General features: G+C 48.2%; 1 protein-coding gene across 1 annotated transcript in view; it reads right to left on the reverse strand.

Annotated features, from left to right (window-relative positions):
* The window catches only part of GABBR2 (gamma-aminobutyric acid type B receptor subunit 2), a 367,555-nt gene extending 351,589 nt beyond the window's left edge, over positions 1–15,966 (reverse strand). The window contains exon 1 of the mRNA XM_081511648.1: positions 14,751–15,966. Coding sequence (XP_081367774.1) covers positions 14,751–15,071 — 321 coding nt within the window. The 5' untranslated portion in view covers positions 15,072–15,966. The remainder of the gene's footprint in view (positions 1–14,750) is intronic.
* Between the last annotated feature and the right edge of the window lie 7,153 nt (positions 15,967–23,119).

Consider the following 23,119-nt stretch of genomic DNA (forward strand, 5'->3'; position numbering starts at 1 on the left):
CAGAATCCAAAGCAATTCTGAGGCCAGTTCTGCAACTTCCTGCCTGCACCTCACACCAGAAGAGAAGTATGTCATATCCCCAATGCATACTCCACCCTGTGGCATCTGCCGAACACCCCCTGGGCACCAGATCCTATGCTTTTATTTTATTTAGTCTTCGAAACAACACTGATCATCTGTTATCAAACTTCCATGTTATACATCAGGGAAGGGAGGCCCCAAGCAAAGTGACCCCCAACAAGGTCGCCCAGCAGGGCTGTGAGCCAGACTGGGGCCTCTAGGGCTCGGAAGTCCAAGCTCTTTCTACTGCACCTTGCCTTCTCTGGTGTGCACGTGAGAGCACCTGGCAAAGTGCCTGGAGCGTAGGAGGGGCTCAGTAAGGACCTGTCACTTTGTTTTGCCCATGGTGGAGCCACCAGGCTGGAATCAGGGCCACAGCCTGCTGAGGATCTAGAGTGGCCCAAACAAAGTCAATCAGACCATCTCAAGACCCACCGTCCACAGGAGTCCAGCAGGTAGGACAGGCTTAGCTGGGGATGTCATAGCTGGGGGGCTTCTGGGGTCCCCGAATCTCTCAAACCAAACTCATCATCTCCACACTGCCTGGCCCAGAACTCTTGAGGTCTAAACAAAATACTTGTGCATCTGTTGGCAAGAATCAAAGCTCTTTTTGGAGAAAATAAATACTATTGGCTACCCACTCCAGTATTCTTGCCTAGAGAATTCCATGGACATAGGATTCCCACAGGCCTCAGTCCATGGGATCACAAATAGTTGGACACAACTGAGCGACTAACACTTTCAATTTCATCCCAGCCTCCTACTCCTGGGCTGCATGAACTGGCCCAGTCTAGGCATTTCACATTTCAATCAGATATGCCAGGCTTTGTCCCAGTCCCCAAACCTAGCAACCCCCATGCCTTCCTGGCCGGATCCCAAATTGCTGCTTACAGCAGACAGCCCTAACTCCCACACCACCAAATTCCTGCCTGGGACCCTTGTTCGACAGTTTGCTTGCAGATGGTTTTAGATCTGACACCTGCCATTGAATGGCTGAATTCTGAAGACCCCTGACAGATGACAGGAAGACACGTTAATCACTTCTTGTTCTAGATACTTCTTTCCGTAAGACAGCCTGCTGGGGTCAGAAAACCTCAGCTCCCTGGCTAACAGCTTCCATAGTATTGATATCTCACACTATGCTCTCCTTACTTAATAGAAAGCTGAATGAATCACCTATGTGAACAACATCTCTGTGTCTTTGATAAAGATGTTATTGGAAATATCCAAAAGCCCTGGGAGAACAACCCAGAATTAATTACTCTTTGTGTTTAGTTTCAGACACATTTGACATCTGTAACTCTTTATGACTTTTTAAAGCCTTTTCACATTAATCTATTTCTCTCTCTCTCCCCCTGCCTCCCTTTTCAATGATCTCTACAATAACTCCATGGACAAGCAGGGCAGGCATTATTATTATTCCCATTTTACAGATGATAAAACTAACGTATACAGAAGTTAAACAACTACTTCAAGGTCACCCTAGTGAGAACCAGAGATGGGTCACCCGTGGCAAGTGCAGAGTCCTTTCTGCTGAACCACCTGGCCCTTGAGCTAAAAGATCTATCTCTGGCACCTACAGGGAAACACGTTGTCCTGACACAGTAACCCCAGAATCTTTCTCTCTTGCCTTCAGCCCCAGTATGCAGGTGGAGCAATCCATTCCTCACAGATGCCTGATCGTGTCTTCTCCCTCCGCTTCCTTTAGAGGCTTGGTTGTGATTTTATCCAAAATGGTTATGCTGTACATTGTGTTTATGCCACTCATGCAAAAAGCATTTGCTAAGCACTTACAACATGCCAGTGGCTATGCTAGGTGCTCAGATGCATGGGCAGTCATTCACTCACAGATATGGCCGAGGGCCTACAGGCTGCATCCTGGGTATGGGGACACAGCAGATACAAAACAGATGACACACCTATCCTCACATGCTGGCCCGGCTCACAGCCAGGCTTGGTAGTGGACAATAGCCAGCAGTGACAACACAGAGCTATAAGGACTCCACAGGGGTCAACGGCACACCCTGGGCCCAAGGAGATTCACCACTGAGCTCTCAGTGCACCTCAGCTCCTTCTGGAAATGGACAGGGATTCGGGAACAACCACTTCACTTAGAATCTCATTCAGCAAAGCTCAGACACAGATCTCACACACTACTTTGCTAGCCTCAAACACAGAGCCCTCCACTGAAACAAGAGCTGGTTTTTATGTGACTATACAGCATTTTACATTTTCATATGTGTTATAATAAAATGACAATAATAAAATTCAGTGGCTGCCTATAAATGTGGCCCCCTGTGCTTAATGCTTTATATGAATGTTCTACGACAGCCTTCAAAATAACCTATTCCCATTTCACAGATGAGGTCACCAAGGCTCAAGGAGTGAGCAGCACCAGCACACACATGCAGGTTTCTGATGCCATGTGTGATGGTCTCTCCACAGTGCCCAGCTGTCCTCCCCACATTCACACTGATATGGGAAAACACATAGATGCCATTATAAACAACCAGATGAGGCCTCGTAAATCCTTCGATGCTCATCCATTCATTCCACAAATATTTAATGAGCATTTACCATGTGCTCAATAAATATTCGCACCAAAGGGCTTCCCTGGTGGCTCAGGCAGTAAAGAATCTGCCTGCAATGCAGGAGACCCAGGTTCGATCCCTGGGTTGGGAAGATTCCCTGGAGAAAGAAATGGCAATCCACTCCAGTATTCTTGCCTGGAGAATTCCATGGACAGAGGAGCCTTGCGGGCTACAGTCCATAGGGTCGCAAAGAGTTGGACACAACTGGGCAACTAACACAAAAACCACCAAGTGCTAGAAGCTGTGTGGGGCACTATGGTGAGCCAAAACAGACTAAGTTCACAGTCCCCTGCCAAAATGGGGAAAGACCAACACCGATCAAACATTCCAGCAATTTAAAATCGCATCTGTGATAAGCACTACAAAAGTTCAAGGTTCTTAGAGAAACTGTAGTAGAGGTTTCTCCCAACGAAGGCGGATAAAGAAAGCACACCTGAGCTGGTATTTAAAAGATGAAGACAGATGGCAAAAGCCCATCCCAGACGGTGGAAACAGCCTGTGAAAAGGTCCCGTGCACACTCTCTGAGCACAATCACCAGAGAAACTTGAAAGTACCCCATGTCTGGGCCCAGAGAGAGAGGGAAGAGTTCTCAGGAATAAAGCTAGGAGTGAACGGGGCAGACAGGAGGGCTTCCAAGGGCACAGGGAGAAGTTCTGTTCCCATTCCCAGAACAATGATGAGTCCCTGCAGGGTATTAAACAGGGAGGCCACCTGACCAGTGTGCTGGGTCAGTGGTCCCAACGGTCCTCTGTATCTGGAGGACAGCCCCTACACCTGTCCCAGGCTGCACCATCACGCTTCTTCGGCTGCATGGTAACAAACTGCTGGTGGCCTCCCTTTGAGAGCATCACTGTTTTAGACTCACCTCCACATGCCCCGTGACCAGCACTGCGCCTGGCACTAAGTAGATGCTTAGCAGGTATGAGCTACACGTATAAAGGAAGCATCACGGCTGCTCTCGACATGATCTAAGTCTAAAAGGAGACACACACACATAGACACAAACACTGATGCCCCAAATAAACACATAGGAGGTGACAAGTTCTGCAGGAGCAAGGAGCAGAGAGCGGATCTGCGTGAGCCAGGTGTGTAGACAGACACACTTAAAGTGAGTAGAGAGTACAGTGCTGGCTGTGTGTGACTGAGTGGGCGGACAGGGAAATGGGTGAGGATGAGGCTGAATTAAAGGGAGAGGCAAGCAGCTGGGTGAAATTCATCAAAAAAAGAGAAGCAGCAGCTACTGACAAAACGTGCCACTTGCTTTCATGGAAGGCAGATAGCTCCCATGTGAAGATGCTATTTCACTTTAGAGTTTAAGCAGCAGAGATCAAAGTAAGACCATCCGGATTGAAATCCCCAGCTCACCACTTGGTTGGTTGTGATGTTAAATAAGTCACTTAACCTCTCTAAGCCTCGTCTGTAAAATGCAGACAATAATAGCACCTACCGCATCAAATTGGTGTGAGAATTAAATGAGTACTTGAACAGGACTGACACAGGCTAAGCACAGGATAAAGGTGAGTTACTGTTGTTGTTGTAGCCTCTCTTTCCTCACCTGCTTGCAAATAATGTTTTCTTTCCCTTTTTCTTTTCTAAATGACAATAAGATTAGAAGTTCTCCGAAGACTTCCCTATGTTTCTAGAATTCAAAGTCCAGCAAGGAGGGTCAGAAGGGTCAGTCGGGCCCTGAGAGGATACTCTGTGGAGTGATGGGTGAGCCAAAAGTCTATCAAAGTCAACACGTTGGGTGGAAGCATTTGCATGGACTCTGATCACATGCCCTGGGGTGGGCTTCCAGGTCCCTGGCTGCCAGTTAAATCCCTGAAACAATTCTGGGCATTCTCAAACAAGCTTCAGTGAATGGGTAGTTTCAGAAACAAAGCGATTTGGATAATCGATTTGGATATAGTGATTATTACTAGGATGGCTGTTGCTTTCAAAATCAGTTCCCTCTGAACAAAGTCAAGTGGATCATGGGCAGAGTGTGAAAATATCATTTTCTCTCTGCCACCTCCTGACCCTGCACCATGAGAACAACAATAACGCATCACTCCACAAAGTCTTTCCTTCGGCCAGATTTTATCCGAACGGTGACTGATGATGTCCTTGCCAAATGGCAGGAGAAGGGGTCTGCTTCAGCCAGCAGCTGTGGAACATGGGCACTAATGAAGACAGATGAGTTCATTTACTCAGTACTTTGGATCTACCACTAATTTTCTAGATGACAATGACACTTCATCCTTCCAGCAATGTAGACTGTTCAAAAAAGACTGAAAAAGTAGAAAGTTGGGTGAAAAAAATGCCCCAATCAGCCCCCAAAGGTGTCACAACGTTCAGGCCCTTGACTCAAGCAAAAATTCTCAAATCTTCAGACATCAGCTCATAACCAATTTACTCATACTTTGTACATGATTCTAAAAAACTTGGCTATTTGATCTGGGGTTCAGAGCAAAACCAGATCAGAGAAATAGTCACCTCCAGACTGAGCTTACCCCGTTTCTGAATCAGTCCTGATCACAGAAGGATAAAGAGCAGAAACTTTCAGCCCAGGAGCAAGGCACCTGGAATATGTCTTGCTGTTCAGGGGACCCCAGAACACCTCTTTAATCATTATATTCAGACTTGCCACTAGACTATCTGGCTCACCAAACCTGATGACTTGGCTTCATTCCTACAGTGTCTACTGGGACCAGAGCTCAGCCCAGTCTCTGTGGTCTGATACTCCCTGGAGGTGGGAATGGGGTATCAGAACCTGATTCCTACAGCCACCAACTGCCAGTTAGAGTATTGCTCCAATAAACTAATCTCCTAAAACCATAATACTTCTCAGATGCTGGAAAGTATTTCTTCCCCAGGTTTGATGTTGGAGGACCTTGGAGGATGGTGTGTGTGTTTGTCAGGGGAGAGGAGACTGACATTGCTGCTGCTACTGCTAAGTCGCTTCAGTCGTGTCCGACTCTGTGCGACCCCACAGACGGCAGCCCACCAGGCTCCCCTGTCCCTGGGATTCTCCAGGCAAGAATACTGGAGTGGGTTGCCATTTCCTTCTCCAGTGCATGAAAGGGAAAAGTGAAAGTGAAGCCGCTCAGTCATGTCTGACTCTTAGTGATCCCATGGACTGCAGCCTACCAGGCTCCTCCGTCCATGGGATTTTCCAGGCAAGAGTACTGGAGTGGGGTGCCATTGCCTTCTCCGAGACTGACATTAGCTCTGCACAAAATCTTCAGTTGGAACATCCGACAAGTACCCTTTTCCCTCTGCACAACTCCTGGGTCCTTCAAAGCACCAAAGAAGAAATAAAGAGCAAGCAGAAAGCTTACCCCACATGGCTTGGCATAAAAAGCACTTCCTCAATTTGTTAAAACTATACCCATTAATCCTCTTCGAATCAGAGAGCTGAGTTCCAAGCTTTTAGGTCTATTTGTTTGTTCAATAAATATTTATTGAGCTCCTGCTCTGTGCCTGGCCCTGAGATACTGCCTAGAGGGGTGGGGGTGTGCACAAGGGAGCCAGACACACCCAGTGCCTGCCCTTGCAGTGCTTACAGTGGAGCCGAGATCCTCAGTGTTGCAATTCATAGAAAAGAGCGAAGACTTATTAACTAACCTAGCACCAGCATCTAGACCATTGAGGTCTTAGCAACCAACCTAGCACCAGAGCCCAGACCACTGACCCCAACTGGAGCTCACACTCCTGTGGTTTCAGCCTGGCACACCTGCTGGCTCCTGGAAAGGTAGAGAGACAAAGGCATCTCACCAGCCTTATTGCAAATTGTTACATAAGCAGAGAGAATAAGAATAAACAAAAGGAGCAGATGAATGTGATGCTCATTGGGCAAACTATGCCGTTTAATTTTCTCACTTTCCTAGAACCAAAATAAATAACCAAAAAAGCAAGCAATAAGAAGGCACTTACATTTCATTCCCAAACAACATGGAGAATGACCAAACAGGTGCCTCAAGAAGGGGTATGCCTTCCCCATCATCCTCCCCTGACCCTTCCCTACCATGGTCAGGTCACACTGTGTGACCACCGGTTAGGCTGTGAGACCCTCAAGGGCAGGATCCATGTCACATCCATCTCTGTACCCCAGAGCCTAGAAAAGGGCCTGGCAGAAAGCTCTCTCCATCACAACATGTAGCATTAGTATGATAGAGCAGAAATAGGTGGAGCTGTGGCAGCCATCTAGGTGGGCCACTCAGATCTCCTTTAAAGAGAGAATCTACAGGACAAGTGCCCTCAGCTAAGCCTCCAGCTGTAGCTTCAAGATCTGTTGTAGTGTTTAATTAAGACAAGGACACATTCTTCCCAGGGAGCCTGCAGCCAGTGGCCAATCTGGGCAGGGATTCTAGAGCCTTGTTCTTTTGATCTCCGATATGTGATCCCTCAGGCTTCCCTGGTGGCTCAGACGGTGAAGAATCTGCCTGCAATGCAGGAGACCAAGCTTTGATCCCTGGGTCAGGAAGATCCCCAGAGAAGAGACTGGTCACTCCAGTATTCTTGCCTGGAGAATCCCATGGACAGAGGAGCCTGGCGGGCTACAGTCCATGGGGTCACAAAGAGTCAGACATGACTGAGCAACTTTTACTTTCACTGATCCCTCTAACCGGCAGTCTTTGCCCTGGAGCACCCCAATGGGCTGGCCAAGAATTTCTGAGACTCTTCTCCCAGCTTTCCTTCCTTCCCCTTTACTTTCACAAGTGTCAGAACAGCAGTGTGATCTGAGGGTTTCACTACCTCCTCTTTTACCTTTCATGGGTATTACCCCTAAGATCTCTGGGACTTGTACATCCGTCTTGGCCTGTAACTCTTGATGGACCCCCAACGACAAGCGTCCATGACATCCACATGCTCCTTTACATAACCCAGCCTCCTTTTAAGTTAGGTTGGTCAACAACTATTTCTGATCAATGAAATATGAGTAGAAATAATACATGCCACTTCCAAGTAAAGATGGCGAAAAATCTCCTGTGCCTTCCCCTAAGGATTTCTTCCTGCTCCCATCTTCTTGAGGCCAAAAGATGGGAGAGCGACAACACAAGAACAGCCTAGAGTCCTGTGTTCTCACTTGGAGGAGGGCCTCCCGGGAGGTTCTGACCCACACTGGTTTTGGCTGAGCAGTATATAAATTTGACTGTGTCAAGCATAACAGATTTCAGGATTTGTTGATGCAGCACTGCCAAGTCCACCCTGACTAACAAAAGTTATATATCCTGTGTGTGTGTGTGTGTGATAAGTCACTTCAGTCATGTCCGACTCTTTGCAATCCAATGATTAGCCCACCAGGCTCCTCTGTCCATGGGATCTCCAGGCAAGAATACTGGAGTGGGTTGCCATGCCCTCCTCCAAGGGATCTTCCTGACCCAGGGATTGAACCCGCATCTCTTATGTCTCCTGCATTGGCAGGGAGATTCTTTACCACTAGCACCACCTGGGAAACTCAGTGCATTCATTTAACACTTCTATTTTCACCCCTGTCTTACATTTTCAGCTTGTTCATTTCCCTGTTGAGATCTCACATCTCTGCATAAAGAAGTTGATGATTTTCCTTAGAGGGGAGGCCAAACACATGAAGAAGAGTCCTTTAAAAATATAGGTAGTGAGCTAAAAGTCTTAGCCCAATATCTAGTTCTAAAGGTGTATTACTCCACGCACCTTCTCCTGGGTGCCTGGCTAGGTCTGAGAAATTGGTTGGGAGTAGGCATGGTATGACCAAGGGCATTTCCCTCACGCCAGGAAAGCTCAGGGGCCGGTGCTCGTGGGAACATGCAGGAGGCAGCTCAGCTTAATCCTGATACATGGGGTCTTCTAAGTCTATTGGTGATGGGATGGTGGAGCTTCTCTGAGGAAGTGATCCAGAGAAATCATTCATACTATGGGAAGCTAATTCAGAAGGCAGATTCTAATTTATTCACTTATAGTTCAGCAAACATTCACTGATGCCCACTGCATGTAAAACACTGGGGCATCAGACCGGCTCTGCCCTCACAAAGCTACAGTCCAGCAGGGGAGAAAGAGACAAATATGGAAGATGTGCTGGGAGATACACAGGAATAAAGATCTCGCACTCACATCCTCTTTCTCCAACACCTTTTCAGCAACATGGGACCAGAAAGTGATTACAGAGAAACATGGCTTTACATCATGTTTTGAGATTCCATATCCATTATATTTATTCCTAATTCAGCTCTGTGAGATCAACGTCATCATCCCCACTTGGTACAGGAATAATAAGACTGGTGACAAAACAGGCATGAATATTTACTGAGCACTCATAGTACATCAAGCATTGAATTACTTTACCCAGATAGTCTTCTTTGATCCCCATATCCTATTAGGCAGTTAGTATATTAGCCCCATTTTACAGATGAAGAAGTAGAGGCAAAGTGGTTTGTCTAAGGTCACCAGGCAGGTACATGGTACCCAATGGGGATATAGATCCAGGTCTCCTGACATGATGAGATGCTCATTCGACAGGTACTTGGAGCTAGGGGAGCTGAAGAGTCTGGTTTCGTGCCCAGCCTCATCCCCTCGGGGACTCTCTCTCCTCGTTCCCCTGCAGTGCAACTGACTTCAGTTATTGTTTGGTCTACCAGACACCCCCACTCTCAAGCTCCCCTTTGCCGCCTCTCCCACCCAGTCAGGCCTCAGAGCACCTCCATCCCCTCACACTGCCTCTCCATCTCTGCTCCAGGCCCAGCATCTACCCTTTCAGTTGCTACAACAGCTTCCTGGCTTCTCTGTCTCCTCCTTCTCCTGTCTACCTTCCAGTCTCTACATCCCTACTGTCCTTTATCTTGTCACATTCATGTTCAATAATCTCCTATGGCTCCTCACCATTCCAAAATGAAGGCCAACCTTCTTGACAGGGCATTCAAGGCCTTCCACACCCACCACCAGACTGCCTTTCCTTCTATAAACCCTGCACTCAGGTGAAAACAGAATAGGTCAGTGCTCCCCAAACACACCTCACACTTTGGGTCCTCTATCCTTTGATCTTGGTGATTGTTTCTGGGATCCAACCTCCATTTGCCTGAGCCCACACCACTTTGTGTCAACATTATATTCACCCTTCCAGACTCATCTTGACCTCCTCTCTTCCAGGAGATCTAGATGTGGTCTTCCCTTTCTCTTAACGCTCCTGGCATCTATTGTTTCTTTCTTGAACTTAGCATTTCCCAAGTACATATCTGTGATCAGATCCACCTGGCATCCACCAAACTTTAACAGCCTCTGATGTACTTTGAGGAATCACTTCTTCTCCACTCTGTATTCAGTGTGGTTGGATGGGGCTGACCTCACCACCCTGTTCCTCCACGAAAGGCTGATGGATGTCCCAGACCCACCAATACCATGTTATTGGTTCGAGGATAGACACATGACCCAACTCAAGCCAATGAGTACTGAGTTTAGGATTTTTGCTGCAACAGTCAGGAAAGAAACACTCTTCTTACTGGAGTTTCTAAACTGGGAGGGTGTAAACTTGCAGCTGCTAGGGGCCATCTGTACAGCCAAATGGGGAGAGCCTGACTGAGGGTGAAGCCAAACACAAAGGAAATTAGAGCCAAGAGACAAAGAGGGAGACAATTTTTAAGATATTTAAATTCTTGGATTCAGCCATACCTGAATACAGCTCACTCCAGGATTTTTCAGCCACATGAGCCAGTTAAAGTTGGGTTTCTGTCACCTGTAACAAGGTTCCTAAGCAGTACACCTACTAAGGGTCAGGTCCCATGCCAGGGAGTGGGGTATAACCACAGAGATGTGAGCCTGATCCTAGAAGACCTCATTTTCTCTTTATTTCTAAAAACAGCTATATTAAGATATAATTCATATGCCATAACATTTATTCTTTTAAAGTCTGTAGTTCTATGGGTTTCAGTATAGTCACAGAAATGTGCAGACATCAAGACGGATTACTTTCTATCTTGCGTTGAAAACAACAAATACATGCTTGCTGTGTTCTTCCCTATCCACCAGCTCCTCTCCTGAATCCAGGACTGGGTTTACTCCTTCTTTCTGCAATACCAATAAATGCAGTAGGTGCTCAATTAATGCCTACTAAGCTGTACTCAGACCTCCTTGAAAAGCTTGGCCTCCATCCCACTGTTGTTTGGGTCCACTCTAAAGCACAACAGATATTTGGCAACCCGCTCAAGGTAAGGACGTATTCACCAATCACTAGGTTTTCTAAGCTGGATCCCTGCAATGGGGTAGACTTTCTGAGAGGTGCACACCTGGAACGTGCTCCTTTGGCTCCCTGCACTTTTCCCAAGTTTATTACAGAATAATTTAAAATAGTAACAAGTGGGAAGACATACAAATCCAACAATAGGGGAATGACTTAATACTTATGGGACACCCATAGGATAGAATAGAATAAAATAGTAAACAGCCACTAAAATTCATCTTTGCAAAGAGGATTTGAGGACATGGAGAAATAACCATGCTATAACATTAAATGAATGAAACAAAATATAAAAGGATGCATAGAGATCTCAAGTACACAAAATAGTAAACACCAGCAACTGGAAGGGAATAATGCTAATTATTAGATGCAATTATCTTTGCGTAGGTGGATTATATGCAGTTTTCTCATGTTTCTCTACAATATTTTTTCCAAAATGAATATTACTTTAAATAAATCAGAAAAGCCAATAATATTTGTAACTCATCCCTTGTTTATTACTTAATTTTATTACTATGACAATCAAAGAATGAGAAACAACCACATAAAGAATATTTCTGAACCTGTAAAATTTTTATTTAAAAAAGACACTATCCCTCAGAGTCTTTTAAACAAACATATAAGTAATCTAATCTACCATGTTTAATTTTTAACCTTGACTGCCAAGAAGCTCAGAGCTAAAATTAATTCACAAAAATGCAATAGTCATCTTAGCCCAGGTTCTGGGTTCAATAACACCCATTTTTCTATGTGGTTTCTGATGCTTCCTCTTATCTGTATTTTCTGTTATCTTGCTTGTGTTTTTATATATTCAAATGTTCCTTGGAATAGGTAAAGAAGTATTTGCTGAAGTGATTGGAGGTACACCAAAGAAGAGAGGTCCTGCCTAGCAGATATTCTGCTGGGATGTTTCATTTTTACAAACACATGGCACTGAGTGGGCTTTGAATCCTTTATTGCTATTCTAATTACAGCAGAGGGGCAACTGAATAAGTGTGTGGAGGAGGCTCCTTTACAGAGACAGGCTGGTCCCAGTGATCAGATTAACCCATGTCTTGCTAATCTCCATCTCTTTGAAGGCTGTGTGGACAGAGGTCCATCCTGGCTGCCCACAGTTTCTGGCCATTGACTGACAGCAAAGGATAGCAACGTCTGCCACAATGTGTTCACCACATCCATCCTGTGTTCAAGTCTATAGACATCAAGTGACACTGTCAACAAGTGACTAAAGAGTACACTCAATCCATAAAGACATCCTATCTGAATAAAATAGGGTCCAAACACTCTAAGACGAACCCCAAACACCCTTCAGGTTTTATTGCAATTACCCAGCCTGATCTTTTACTTTGGCTTTAGAAAGTCCCTCTACTCTATAAAGATGGGCCACTTGAAAAAATTAAGTATTCTATCACCTGGGTCTCCTCCCAACCGTGACACCTCATGGCAGGGGGTAACATATTTATCTGATTCTAAGCCAAGATTCTTTTTTTCTGGTGATAACTTCTCCAACTCTTCATGAGATGAGGAAAAACAAATAAGCAAACTTAACATTTTAGTTGTGACCATTTTATCACATCTAAAGTCGCAAGTCTTACTTGTGAATCTATGACAGAGGAAAGGGAAAGCAGGAAAGGAAAGGAAGGCAGGAAACATTTATTTAGTGCTTACAGCATGCCAGACAGAGGACTGGCCGCAGTGCTGTCAGCTCAAGGCATTTTCCATTCCAGCCAGTTATCTCCCTTAAGCATCACAATACTATCCTACGGAGTACATATAATAGTCCCAGTTTTTCAGAAGTGGAAATCTAGGCTTAGAGAGATTAAATCCCTTGCTCAAGGTCACCCACGGGGAAGATACTATGTTTCTGACCAGACTCAGGTCAGAGCCACCCCAAAGCCCATGCCCTGTGCCCCTTCAAATGGCTAGAAATGCCTCTGCTCTCATAAAGCTAAGATTACCCTCTGCCCTCCTTCCCTCGAGCTCAAGTGCCTTCTGACTGCCTCATCCTCTTGACTTTAGGCCCCCTCTCACTCAGAAAGTCATCAAGACACACTTGAAAAATAAAATATAAAACATCAACGCACATCCTGCAATTGAGAACCCTTCCCTTTGCTGCCACTAACAAACTAATATGAAATCTCTTTCAGGGAAGCTTTCTGAATGGAATAAATTGGTGAAAACATTATGCAGCTGACAATATTTGGTGATGATGCAAACAGAGCTGCCCTGTCCATAAATGGTTTTGTCTCCAAAGAACCCGCTCTCCTGTGTCCTTCTCAAAAAAAAAAAAAAAAAAAAGATGGAGCAACAGAGAAACAGTACCCAGAAGACATGGCTCGGTATAATTGCATTGTCCTCTCTGTTTATGTGCGTCGGACAAGCACCCCCAGAGAACTTCAAATGTTCTGGAGAAGACAGGAATGTCATTCAGAGATGATTCCACAGGGGTTGGCTCTGCACAGCTCCCCAGCTTACAGCCTCCTAGGGCAAAGGAAGCCTCTCTCCGTTTGCAGCAACCTCCGTGCACCGCCAACTGCCACACGTTCCTTCACCTTTTATTTACATCGCAGAGCAGACTGGTTCATCAGTGAAGGGGGGGGCGGGAAATAAGATGCAATCCAGATTTCTGCTTTTTCCGGGGACCCAAAAGCGGGGAGGGGGGGGTCACACAGAGAAGGAAGTGGAGCCTAGGGTGCCCGATCAGCGTGGCACGGGGACTCTCCCCTCCCCTTCTGAACCAGGGCTCGGGCAGAAGTGCCCAGGGAGCCCCAGGAAGCCGGGTCAATTAAGCCCATTGCCTTGGCCGGGCTTGGCGCGGTGGAAGAGGCGCCAACCGAGCGTTCTGCACAGAAAATCACTGCCCCCTTCAGGCCGTGTCTCAGCCGCTGTGGCCGGAGCGTAGGGTCTCCCTCAGTCTGGAAAAACTCGCAAACCCGACCTCATGCGGCCAGCTATTGCTCCTCTGAGCCCCCTCGGCGCACCCTAGTTCTCGGGCGGGCGGAGATGTGTGCTGTTGCTACAGCTGGAACGCAAGCTGAGGGTGTAAAGAGGGGGCTTAGGACGGAAATCTCTCGGCTCTTCCGCTCCCCTCAGAGAAAGAGGCCGGGAAGGCAAGCCGACTGTTTGCGCTCCAAGTCCGTGCTTCAAGTCTGCGCCCGGGAAAACTGCGCCGGCACTCGCCCGACCACCAGCAGCGGCGCGGCCGCACACTCTCGCGCGTCCGGGGCGAGACCTGCTCGGGACACTCTGAGCAACTAACCGGAAGGGGTCTCCTCAGGAAACTGCTCGGGCCACAGGCAGCACCAGGCACCTGCAGGCAGCAAGCAGCGCTGCAGAGCCGGCGGCCCCACACCGGCCGGACCGGTGCGGGTTCCGAGCTGCTGGCGCGCACCAGGCGCCCAGCCCTGATGCGCGCTCCAGCCCCTTGGTCCCCGAGCCCTCCGGACCTCAAAAGCTCAACTCGGCTTTTCTGAGGCCCGCGAGCAGGCCCGTGGCCTCTCCAGCCCCTGATGGCCCAGTTTATAGTCAATGCGCCTGTTCTTCCCACCTAGCACTCCACATCCCCACCAGCGGGACTTGGGCAGGGGTGACCACTGCAGGCCTTTCGGGAGGTTCATTTACGACCTTCTCCACTCTTTCTCTGGGCAAAGGAGACCCTAGTTTTCTATCCCACATCGCACAAGCATACACACATACACAATCCCAGAGGGGAAAGATGCTCAGCAAATCTTGGCACCAGCTGTGCGAGCCAAGCCCGGCGGGACCCAGAGGGTAAGCACTGAGCCCCAGCCTGAGGTGCCCTCGGCAGGCTCAGTGAGGGCTCTGCCAAAGGGCCGAAGCTTGCTTCTGTCCAGCACGCCCTCCCCCACTACCCCCACAGCCCCGACGGCGCGGGCGGCCGGACACTCACCTCGGTGTCGTAGAGTCGCAGGTCGAGGAAGTAGGGGCGCAGGAGCGACTCGTTGCGGATCTGCTCGATGGCCAGTTCCACCGCGGGGAGCACGCCGCGCCCGATACTGCCCTTGGCCACCTCCTTGGTGAGCGGCATGAGGCCCATGATGGAGAGCGGCGGGCTGCTGGGCGGCGGCCGGGGGGCACCCCGCGCCCAGCCCCAGGCCCCGGGAGCGAGCGGTAGCAGCAGCGGCAGCAGCAGGAGCAGCAGCAGGCGCGCGGGCGGCGGTGGCGGCGGCGGCGGCGGCCCGGGCTGCCCGGAGCTAGGCGGGGAAGCCATGCCGCGCCGCGGGCTGCGGGCGCCGGCTCACTCGGCCCGCATGGCCTGGCCCGGCCCGCCGCCCCGCGCCAAGATCTCCCCGCGGCGCCCGCGCAATGGCGCCGATCCCCGCTCCGGCTCGGGCTCAGGCTCCGGCTAGGCACAGAACGGCCGCGGCGGCAGCGACAGCGGCAGCGGCGGCGCCCGTGACGGATCAATCACGCCGGCAAGGGGTGGGAGCGAGCAGAGTGCGGGAGGCGGGGAGCAAACGAGCAAACGCGAAGAGGGGGGCCGGCGTCTCCGCGCGCGCCTCTCTCTCCGGCGCTGCCGCCCCGAACCCGGCCGCCTCCGCCCGCCTCCGTGCGCGCTCTGAGCTGCTCTCCCGCCGCGAGCCGTTCGGCACCAGCCCCTGGAGCCCAGCCGGGGGAGGGCGAGCGGCAGGAAACGCGGGAGGCGAAGGCGAGGCTGCTCCGCGGCGGCTCGGGCCGCCTCCGGGGACAGGGACGGGCCGTGCGCGCCGGGGGAGGGGAGGCGCTGGCGCTGCGGCGGCCGCGGGGAAGGCCGCCTTCCCAGCACACGCACACCCGCACCCCCGGCCCTCTGCCGCGCGGGCTGCCCCGCGATCGCCTGGACCTGAGCTCCGGGGGACAGCGGCTGAAGGAACGAGGACGGCGTGCTGGCACACGCAGTGGCCACGGTCGCTTCGCCGAGCGCTTCCTGCAGCACCTGCACGATGATTTGGGACTGCCTTTCGGAGGTCTGGCTGGGAAGGTCTGGTCTGCGAGCGCGCCACCGAGGCGTCCTAGAGGCACCTGCAGCCTACACTCCCCTGCTCTACGCTGGTGTCTGGTGGGCCATGACTGAGCCCGAAGCGGCGGCCAAAAATGCTGCCGGCGGTTGAACGCCCTTTGGTGCTGAGGTTTCTGGCCTTTAAGGTGTGGCTGAAAGCTCCCTTCTTCCCCCTAGTCTGAGCCTCCCTTTGCCAACCTCAGGAGCCTAGAGTCTTCACCTTGCGTGTGCTATCGCCCTCTCCAGGCGTTTGACCTCCCCCATGTCCCCATTCCCAAAGGGGGCTCCGCCCTAGAATTCTCCCACCCTTGCCTCTCCAGGTCGGAGTACTCTCCTCAGGCCACAGTGGAACCAAGCTCCCCTTGACTTGGCCCTCTGTCTGACAGGTCGCGCCAGCTGCACTAGCTAACCTTAATTAGCAGTCCTGTAATCTAACCTAGAGCCTCGGGTCCGTGTACCTCTCCAAGCTTGAACAATAGGAATCATGGTCATTAAAATATAAAATCCCAAGAGGTGATCAATAAGGGGGACGCAGTAGGACATCATTTCAGAAAACCTTGAGCCTGAACCAACCATTTGTGGGCAATACCGACGACCTTGTAACAAGGTTGACAATTTAACCTTCACTGAACATTTGCTACATTTATGAAACCCTCACAACAGCCCTGGGAACCAAGAACTGTTATATCATCCTCACTTTATAGACCAATACATTGAGAGGTTTCATAGCGTGTTGAAGTACAAAGAACTATTGAGAGAGGACTAGAACCCAGAGCCAGCAGGAACTCTGTACACAGTGCAGTGGAAGTCAGGACCAGAAACATGTTCCCCTGTGGGAAGGGAACTGCCCTGACTGAATTGTTTTGGACCTTGCTTCCCTTGGGCATGTGGTGAAGGAGTTGGACCACATGCTGTCCATAGACTTGATCTTCTGCAGTGAGGCAGGGGCAGCCCTGAATCACAGGCTAGCTTATTACCAGGAATCATGAAGATGGAGAGGAGAGGCTGAGCCCAACTCCTGGAGAGTAACTTGGACAGCTTCGGGGAAAACGGGCCAAATTCTTCCTATCCAACTCCTCTTTCCAGGCTTCTGCAGACACCACCTCCCAAGCTCCACTTAGCCTTTCCAAGCTGGAGGGTTTGAAAGGAGCAGAGCTCACTTGGGCATCTCCACCAAAAAAGGTGGTCCAGAGGACAATGTAATCCTCAAGATATCTGTGATGTGATCTTGACATCACAGATATCCCCTAGTCATAGGCTTCCAGCAGCTACCATTCCTCAACTTCTAAGCTCAGGTTTCTGAATGAGCATTTTCATTTTTTACCCTTAGTCATTTATGTTTTCCTTGTAAGCCATGCCAATATGGAGTATCTGCTGACACCTACATCTGGGAATAAGTTGAAAGCTGTAACAACTTTGCTTGACATTTACTAAGTGATTGAAGGCCCTATCTGGCAACTACCTTTCCGCCTCTCTGTCTCCATTTATGAGGTGACCTGACCTCTAGACACGAGGGATCAGCCCTGATCCAAAGAACTCCAGTCTTACTCTCCATCAGTCTGGCTCCAGGCCAAGCTGTGATCTCATACCCCACTTCTGATGTCAGGGCATCTCTCTGGTTCCCAGATCCTACTCTGGCCTGTGCTCCAGTCTGGGTAACTGGATCATTGGCATGCTTCCTTGGGTCTGAGCTCCAATCTTGGTCATCAGTTTCAACTCCATGTTCTTCTGGAGCTGGAGTTCAGCCCTCTTGCTTTATAATAATCATTCATTCCTTCAATCAATGTTTTGTAGTGTCTACTGTGTGCTGAGCAGTGTCTTAGAAGCTGAGGATACAGAAATAAACAAGCCAAACTAAAATCTCTGCACTTGAATAGAGACATAGAGAATGGACTTGTGGACACAGTGGGGGAAGAAAGTGGAATGAATTGATAGAGTAGCACTGACATATATACACTGTTGTTGTTTTTGTTGTTTACTCACTAAGTCGTGTCTGACTCTTTGCAACCCCATGGACTGTAGCCCACCAAGCTTCTCTGTCCATGGGATTTCCTAGGCAACATTATTGGACTGCGTTGCCATTTCCTCCTCCAGGGGATATTCCCAACCCAGGGATTGAATTTGCATCTCCTGCATCTTCTGCACTAGTAGTCAGGTTCTTTATTGCTGAGCCTCTGGAGAATGGGCATATATACACCACCATGTATAAAACAGAGAGTGGGAAGCTGGTATATAACACAGGGAGCTCAGTTTGGTGCTCTGTGATGTTCCAGAGGGGTGGGATGGGGGTGAGAGGGAGGCTCAAGAGGGAATGGGTATATGTATATTTATAGTTGATTCACATTGTTGTACAGCAGAAGCTAACACAACATTGTAAAGCAATTATTCTCCAGTAAAAATAAAATCCCTGCCTTCATAAAATTGACATTCTAGTGGAGAAAGAGAGACAATAAACAGAAAGAAGATATTTTAGTAAGCCAGTTTATGAAAAGTTCTATAGAGAACAATAAATCAAGAAAGAGGATTGAAACTGACAGGGTGGGCTGCAATTAGAAATAGGGAGGTCACGGAAGGACATACTGAGATGACTTTTCAGCAGACGTGAAGGAGGTAAATAAGACAGACATGCAAATAGTGTTCCAGGTGGAGGAACAGCAAGGGCAGAGGCTCCGAGACAGAAGTGTGCCTGGCATGTTCAAGGAACTGTCAGGAAGCCAGTGGAGCTGGAGTGGAGTAAGCAAGGGGAAAAGCAGTAGCACCCAAGGTCAAAGGCAAGCGAGATCAGGTAGCCCCTGGGCATTGTGAGAACTCTGGTTTGCACATGATGAAGTGGGGAGCAACTAGAAGGAACTGGTGCATCAGCAATGTGATCTGATCTGTCAAGTGAAGAGTCACTGGTAGGGAAAAGAGAGGAGGCAGGGAGACCAGTGAGGAGGCTATTGCGATAAGCCACATATGGTAGCAAGAACCAGGCTACAAGCAGAGAAGCTGGTGAGAAGTAGCACGGTTAATAATCATTCATATTGTTAATGGGAATAAAATGCATTGGCAGATGCTAAGTCCCAGGACTGTGGTGAACAACTGACAAGAAATACAGTAGACACTTTAGAGAGCAATATGCTCAGGGTCACACCCTTAGAAAGTGATAAAACATGAATGTAAGTCCAGGTCTGTATGGCTTAAATACTCATCTTCCTCCCCAAATCCTGCCTCCTTAAGTAATCCTTTTTCCCATGCCCTCTTCCTATGCATATGAACCAGAAGCTAGTCTCCAAACTCGAGTTTAGAGGTTGGGGCTGTGTTGAAAGAGAATACCTGTTCTCTTTCTGGGGATTTGAGGGGACAGTGCATAGTCCATTGGCTGCCTGGCGGCAGGACACCGCTTCCCTTTGAGCAGGATCCTGACAATGGGAAGCTAACCAGTCCTCCCCTGCTGTCTGTCCTCCTTCCATATTGGGCTGGACAACTCTCACCACTCTGGTGCCAGTTGCTCACATCTCCATTCCCACAGCTGCCTTCTCCTGGGAAGCAGGTCTACTTTCCAACACCCTGCTCTCAGTCTGCCCTGTCAGTCACGCCTGCCTCTGTTCTAACTCCCAACAACAGGGAGGTCTTCTTTTAAGCTTTCTTTATAAAAAAAAAAAAAAAGTCTTTGTAAATATCTCCCATGTATATTTCTTACTCATGTTTACTTTACATTGAAATGTTTCTTTCAATCAAGTAGCCCAGCTGTTTTTTTTAAGTATATTGTTTGTTTTCATTTCCATTTTTTAATGGATCAGTTATGAATGATGGATCCAGAAAATATTAGCTGAATGAACCTAAGTTGCTTTTCTTTTTTCACAAGGCATGTTTTTTAAACCATAAAATTGGGTTTCAGGAATCAAATGTGGTCTGGTGACACAGTTCGAGTAATAATAATAGCTACCATTTATTAAACGCCTACCTATTCTGTGCCAGACACCTTGGTATGCATCATCTTAATCTTCATGACTGCCTGAAAAATAGGTGTTAGGATCCCAGTTTTGCAAATTATGAGACTGTGGTCCAGATGGATTAAATGATGTGCCTAATGATACTCAGCAGAGGCAGCAACAGGGCCCAGACCCAATCTGTCTGACCCCAGACTCCTACATTTGCCTCTCCTCCACATGCCTCTCCTTGGAGATGCCCTTATAGGACTTACAGGAGGAAAAAGTCTTTCAAAAGTAAAGCATGCTACTGATGGTCAACATGAGAAAGAGGTAAGATGATTTGGCCAGAATCCCCCACTGAAGGAGAGATGAAGCTGGTTCTCCTTTATCAGGGGAGAAAGTCTGCCCTGGAGACAGTCTGGCTAAACCTTTCAGGAGTCAGTGCCAAACCTGGGGCAGGGGCTGGGGAGGGCGGGGGGTGGGGGACCAGCAGGGCCTGCTCTTCGTACAGTCTGAGCACAGTAGGAGGATGGGGGTGTCACCATGCTCCATGTCGGCTGGACAGGTCCTAAGCGTGGATAGGCAGGAAATTCAGCTCATAACTGAGAGGTCTCCAGAAGGACACCTCCTCCCATTTAGAAGTTTCAAAAACATTAAGATCCTTTACAAAGAGGATCAGAGATGGACAAGAGGCACAGTTTAGGAACAGAGCCTTAGATGGGGAAGCATCCTATCAAGTGTCTGGTCCAACCACCCACCAAACCTTAGGGGTAATGGCGAGTTTTGGAGTCGGGCTGACCAATTATTAGTGGTACAATTCTAAGAAGTCACTCACCTTCCTGAGCTTCAGTTTCCTCACCTCTAAAGTGGGAATAAATTATTCCTCTTTCACATCAAGTTTGTTATAAGGATTAAATAATAAAAACAGCTAATAGGTATTGAGTACTCACATATGTAGGGGACTCTCCCAGGAACTTCACATATAATTATCTCCCTCATTAAGTAAGATGATGCACAGTACTAGTCAGTTATTAGGCAAACAACTAATAATAATAGTAATAGTAATAATAATACCATCAACGATAGCAAGAGCAATGCCTCCTGAGGCTCCCATTCCATTATTTCACTGATGGGATTTTTGTACACTATTTCTTAGGCTCCACCTACAGCCTTCCCACAGCATTTCATTATGGGTCCCAACTTGCTGCTGGAGTCCATGGTGCTCCCCCTCACCCATGGTGGCCCCTGACCAAAGACACACCAAGGTACACAGAGGTACCACTTTGGTACCTCTTCATTAAGTACTTCCAAATTAAGTCTTCCAAGAGAAATATCCCCAGATTCCTCAGTCTTCCCTGGCCACCAATCTGTCCATGGCTCTCTTCAAAAGTGATATCCAGAGGGACTTCCCTGGTGGTCCAGTGCCTAAGACCCTGGGCTCCCAATGCAGGAGGCCCAGGTTCAATTGCTAGTCAGGGAAATAGATCACACATGCCACAACTAAGCCAAATAAATAATTAAAAAAAAATGTTTCAGGGCCATCCCTCTGTGCTCAGGACTCTGGACTGCTGTCCCTGCTGCCTGCACAGTCCAGAGTCACTTGCACTTGGCTAAGGCCATATCACCCCTTTGGATCCCAGGAAGCTTGTGGCTTCCCAAGAGCCCTAGGTTGGTTTTCTGTGGAGTTGTTACGTTATTTCAAATGAACAGAAAACTGGATCTCTCTGATCCTGTTTATCAGCAGTTTAACTCAGGGACTTATGAACAGTTTTGAAACATTCCATGCATGATTATGTCCCATTGTTCCAGCCTATTGAAGGTATTCTGCATCTTAGAACTATTCTCTTTCAGGACTTCCCTGGTAGTCCTGTGGTTAAGATGCCTCACTTCCACTGCGGGTTCAATCCCTGGTGAGGGAAACTAAGATTCCACATGCATGTGGGATCAGCCAAAAACATAGGTTAAAAAAAAAAAGAACTGTTCTCTTTCATAGTCATCATCTCTCCCAGTTAGTGCCATTACTGTTGGACAATCTGATTTTCTTCCTTAACCTGAAGCATTGGTCAAAATGGTAAATAGGAGAATGATAAGGATAGAGCTTTGTGACTACCCACACTGGGGGCCATCTGCCCTACCTAGCCTTGTGATCAAACCCACTGAAAACTCCCCCAGTTTCCAAATTCTGCAGCCCATGTCTCACCATCTTGCACTCCAAAATATTGTCAGAACCTTGTTAAAGTTTTTGCTGAAATCCTGATGCATACAGTCTCCTTATTTCTCTGACTTGCCAGATTAGTAACTTTTTAAATACAAGTGATTATGTATTTAGGCTTTATGGGCTTGTTTTGGTGAGTCCACGTCCATTCCTAGGGACCACCCCCTCTCCTCTGTGTGATCACACACCATTTGTACAATCAGTGCTTCTCAAACTCTTCTGAAGGTCAACACCCAAATCCCTTTTGCTGAGGTCACACTTTTAGTCTCTCAGAATATCAAAACTCTGCCGTGTCCCCCACTGCCTAACCCCTAACTTCCTTTCATCCCCCAAAGTTCCTTAGATGCTCTCTCTGATTCCTATCTACAGTTTCATGCCTGTCCCTCACAGGTACTTCATCTGGACCTGGGCTCATTGAAAGAATCTAGGTGCCCTCTGAGTCTTTTCATCTATCTTCTCTTAACCATGCTCGTTCTGATATTTCTGTCTGCTGATCATTCTCCACCAAAATGTCCAGTGTTTCTCTGTCACAAGCCTGGAGGTGAGAAAGTTCTGTGTTCCCTTCATCATTCTCCCTTGCTTGCTCCAAGTGCACCCTGCAAAGCCCCTAGCGTGGTCTGTGATGTTCTTCCAAGCCTCAGCTCATTCTGAGATTGAGTGCCTGTGTGTTCCAGCAGGCTCTTCCTATCTGGACCTCTACTTCCATGTTTTTCTCCATGGCCCTAATTGGGGGGGGGGGCATTAATTGTATTGAACTACAACATACATATACAGTCAGCAAAAACAAGACCGGGAGCTGACTGTGGCTCAGATCATGAACTCCTTATTGCCAAATTCAGACTTACATTGAAGAAAGTAGGGAAAACCACTAGACCATTCAGGTATGACCTAAAATGAATCCCTTACAATTATACAGTGGAGGTGAGAAATAGATTTAGGGGACTAGATCTGATAGACAGAGTGCCCGATGAACTAGGGACGGAGGTTCGCGACATTGTGCAGGAGATGGGAATCAAGACCATCCCCAAGAAAAAGAAATGCAAAAAAGCAAAATGGCTGTCTGAGGAGGTCTTACAAATAGCTGAGAAAAGAAGAGAAGCCAAAAGCAAAGGAGAAAAGGAAAGATATACCCATTTGAATGCAGAGTTCCA

The sequence above is a fragment of the Giraffa tippelskirchi genome, chromosome 1, assembly GCF_054371585.1.
Source record: "Giraffa tippelskirchi isolate mGirTip1 chromosome 1, T2T-mGirTip1v1.2.pri, whole genome shotgun sequence".
Taxonomy (NCBI): domain Eukaryota; kingdom Metazoa; phylum Chordata; class Mammalia; order Artiodactyla; family Giraffidae; genus Giraffa; species Giraffa tippelskirchi.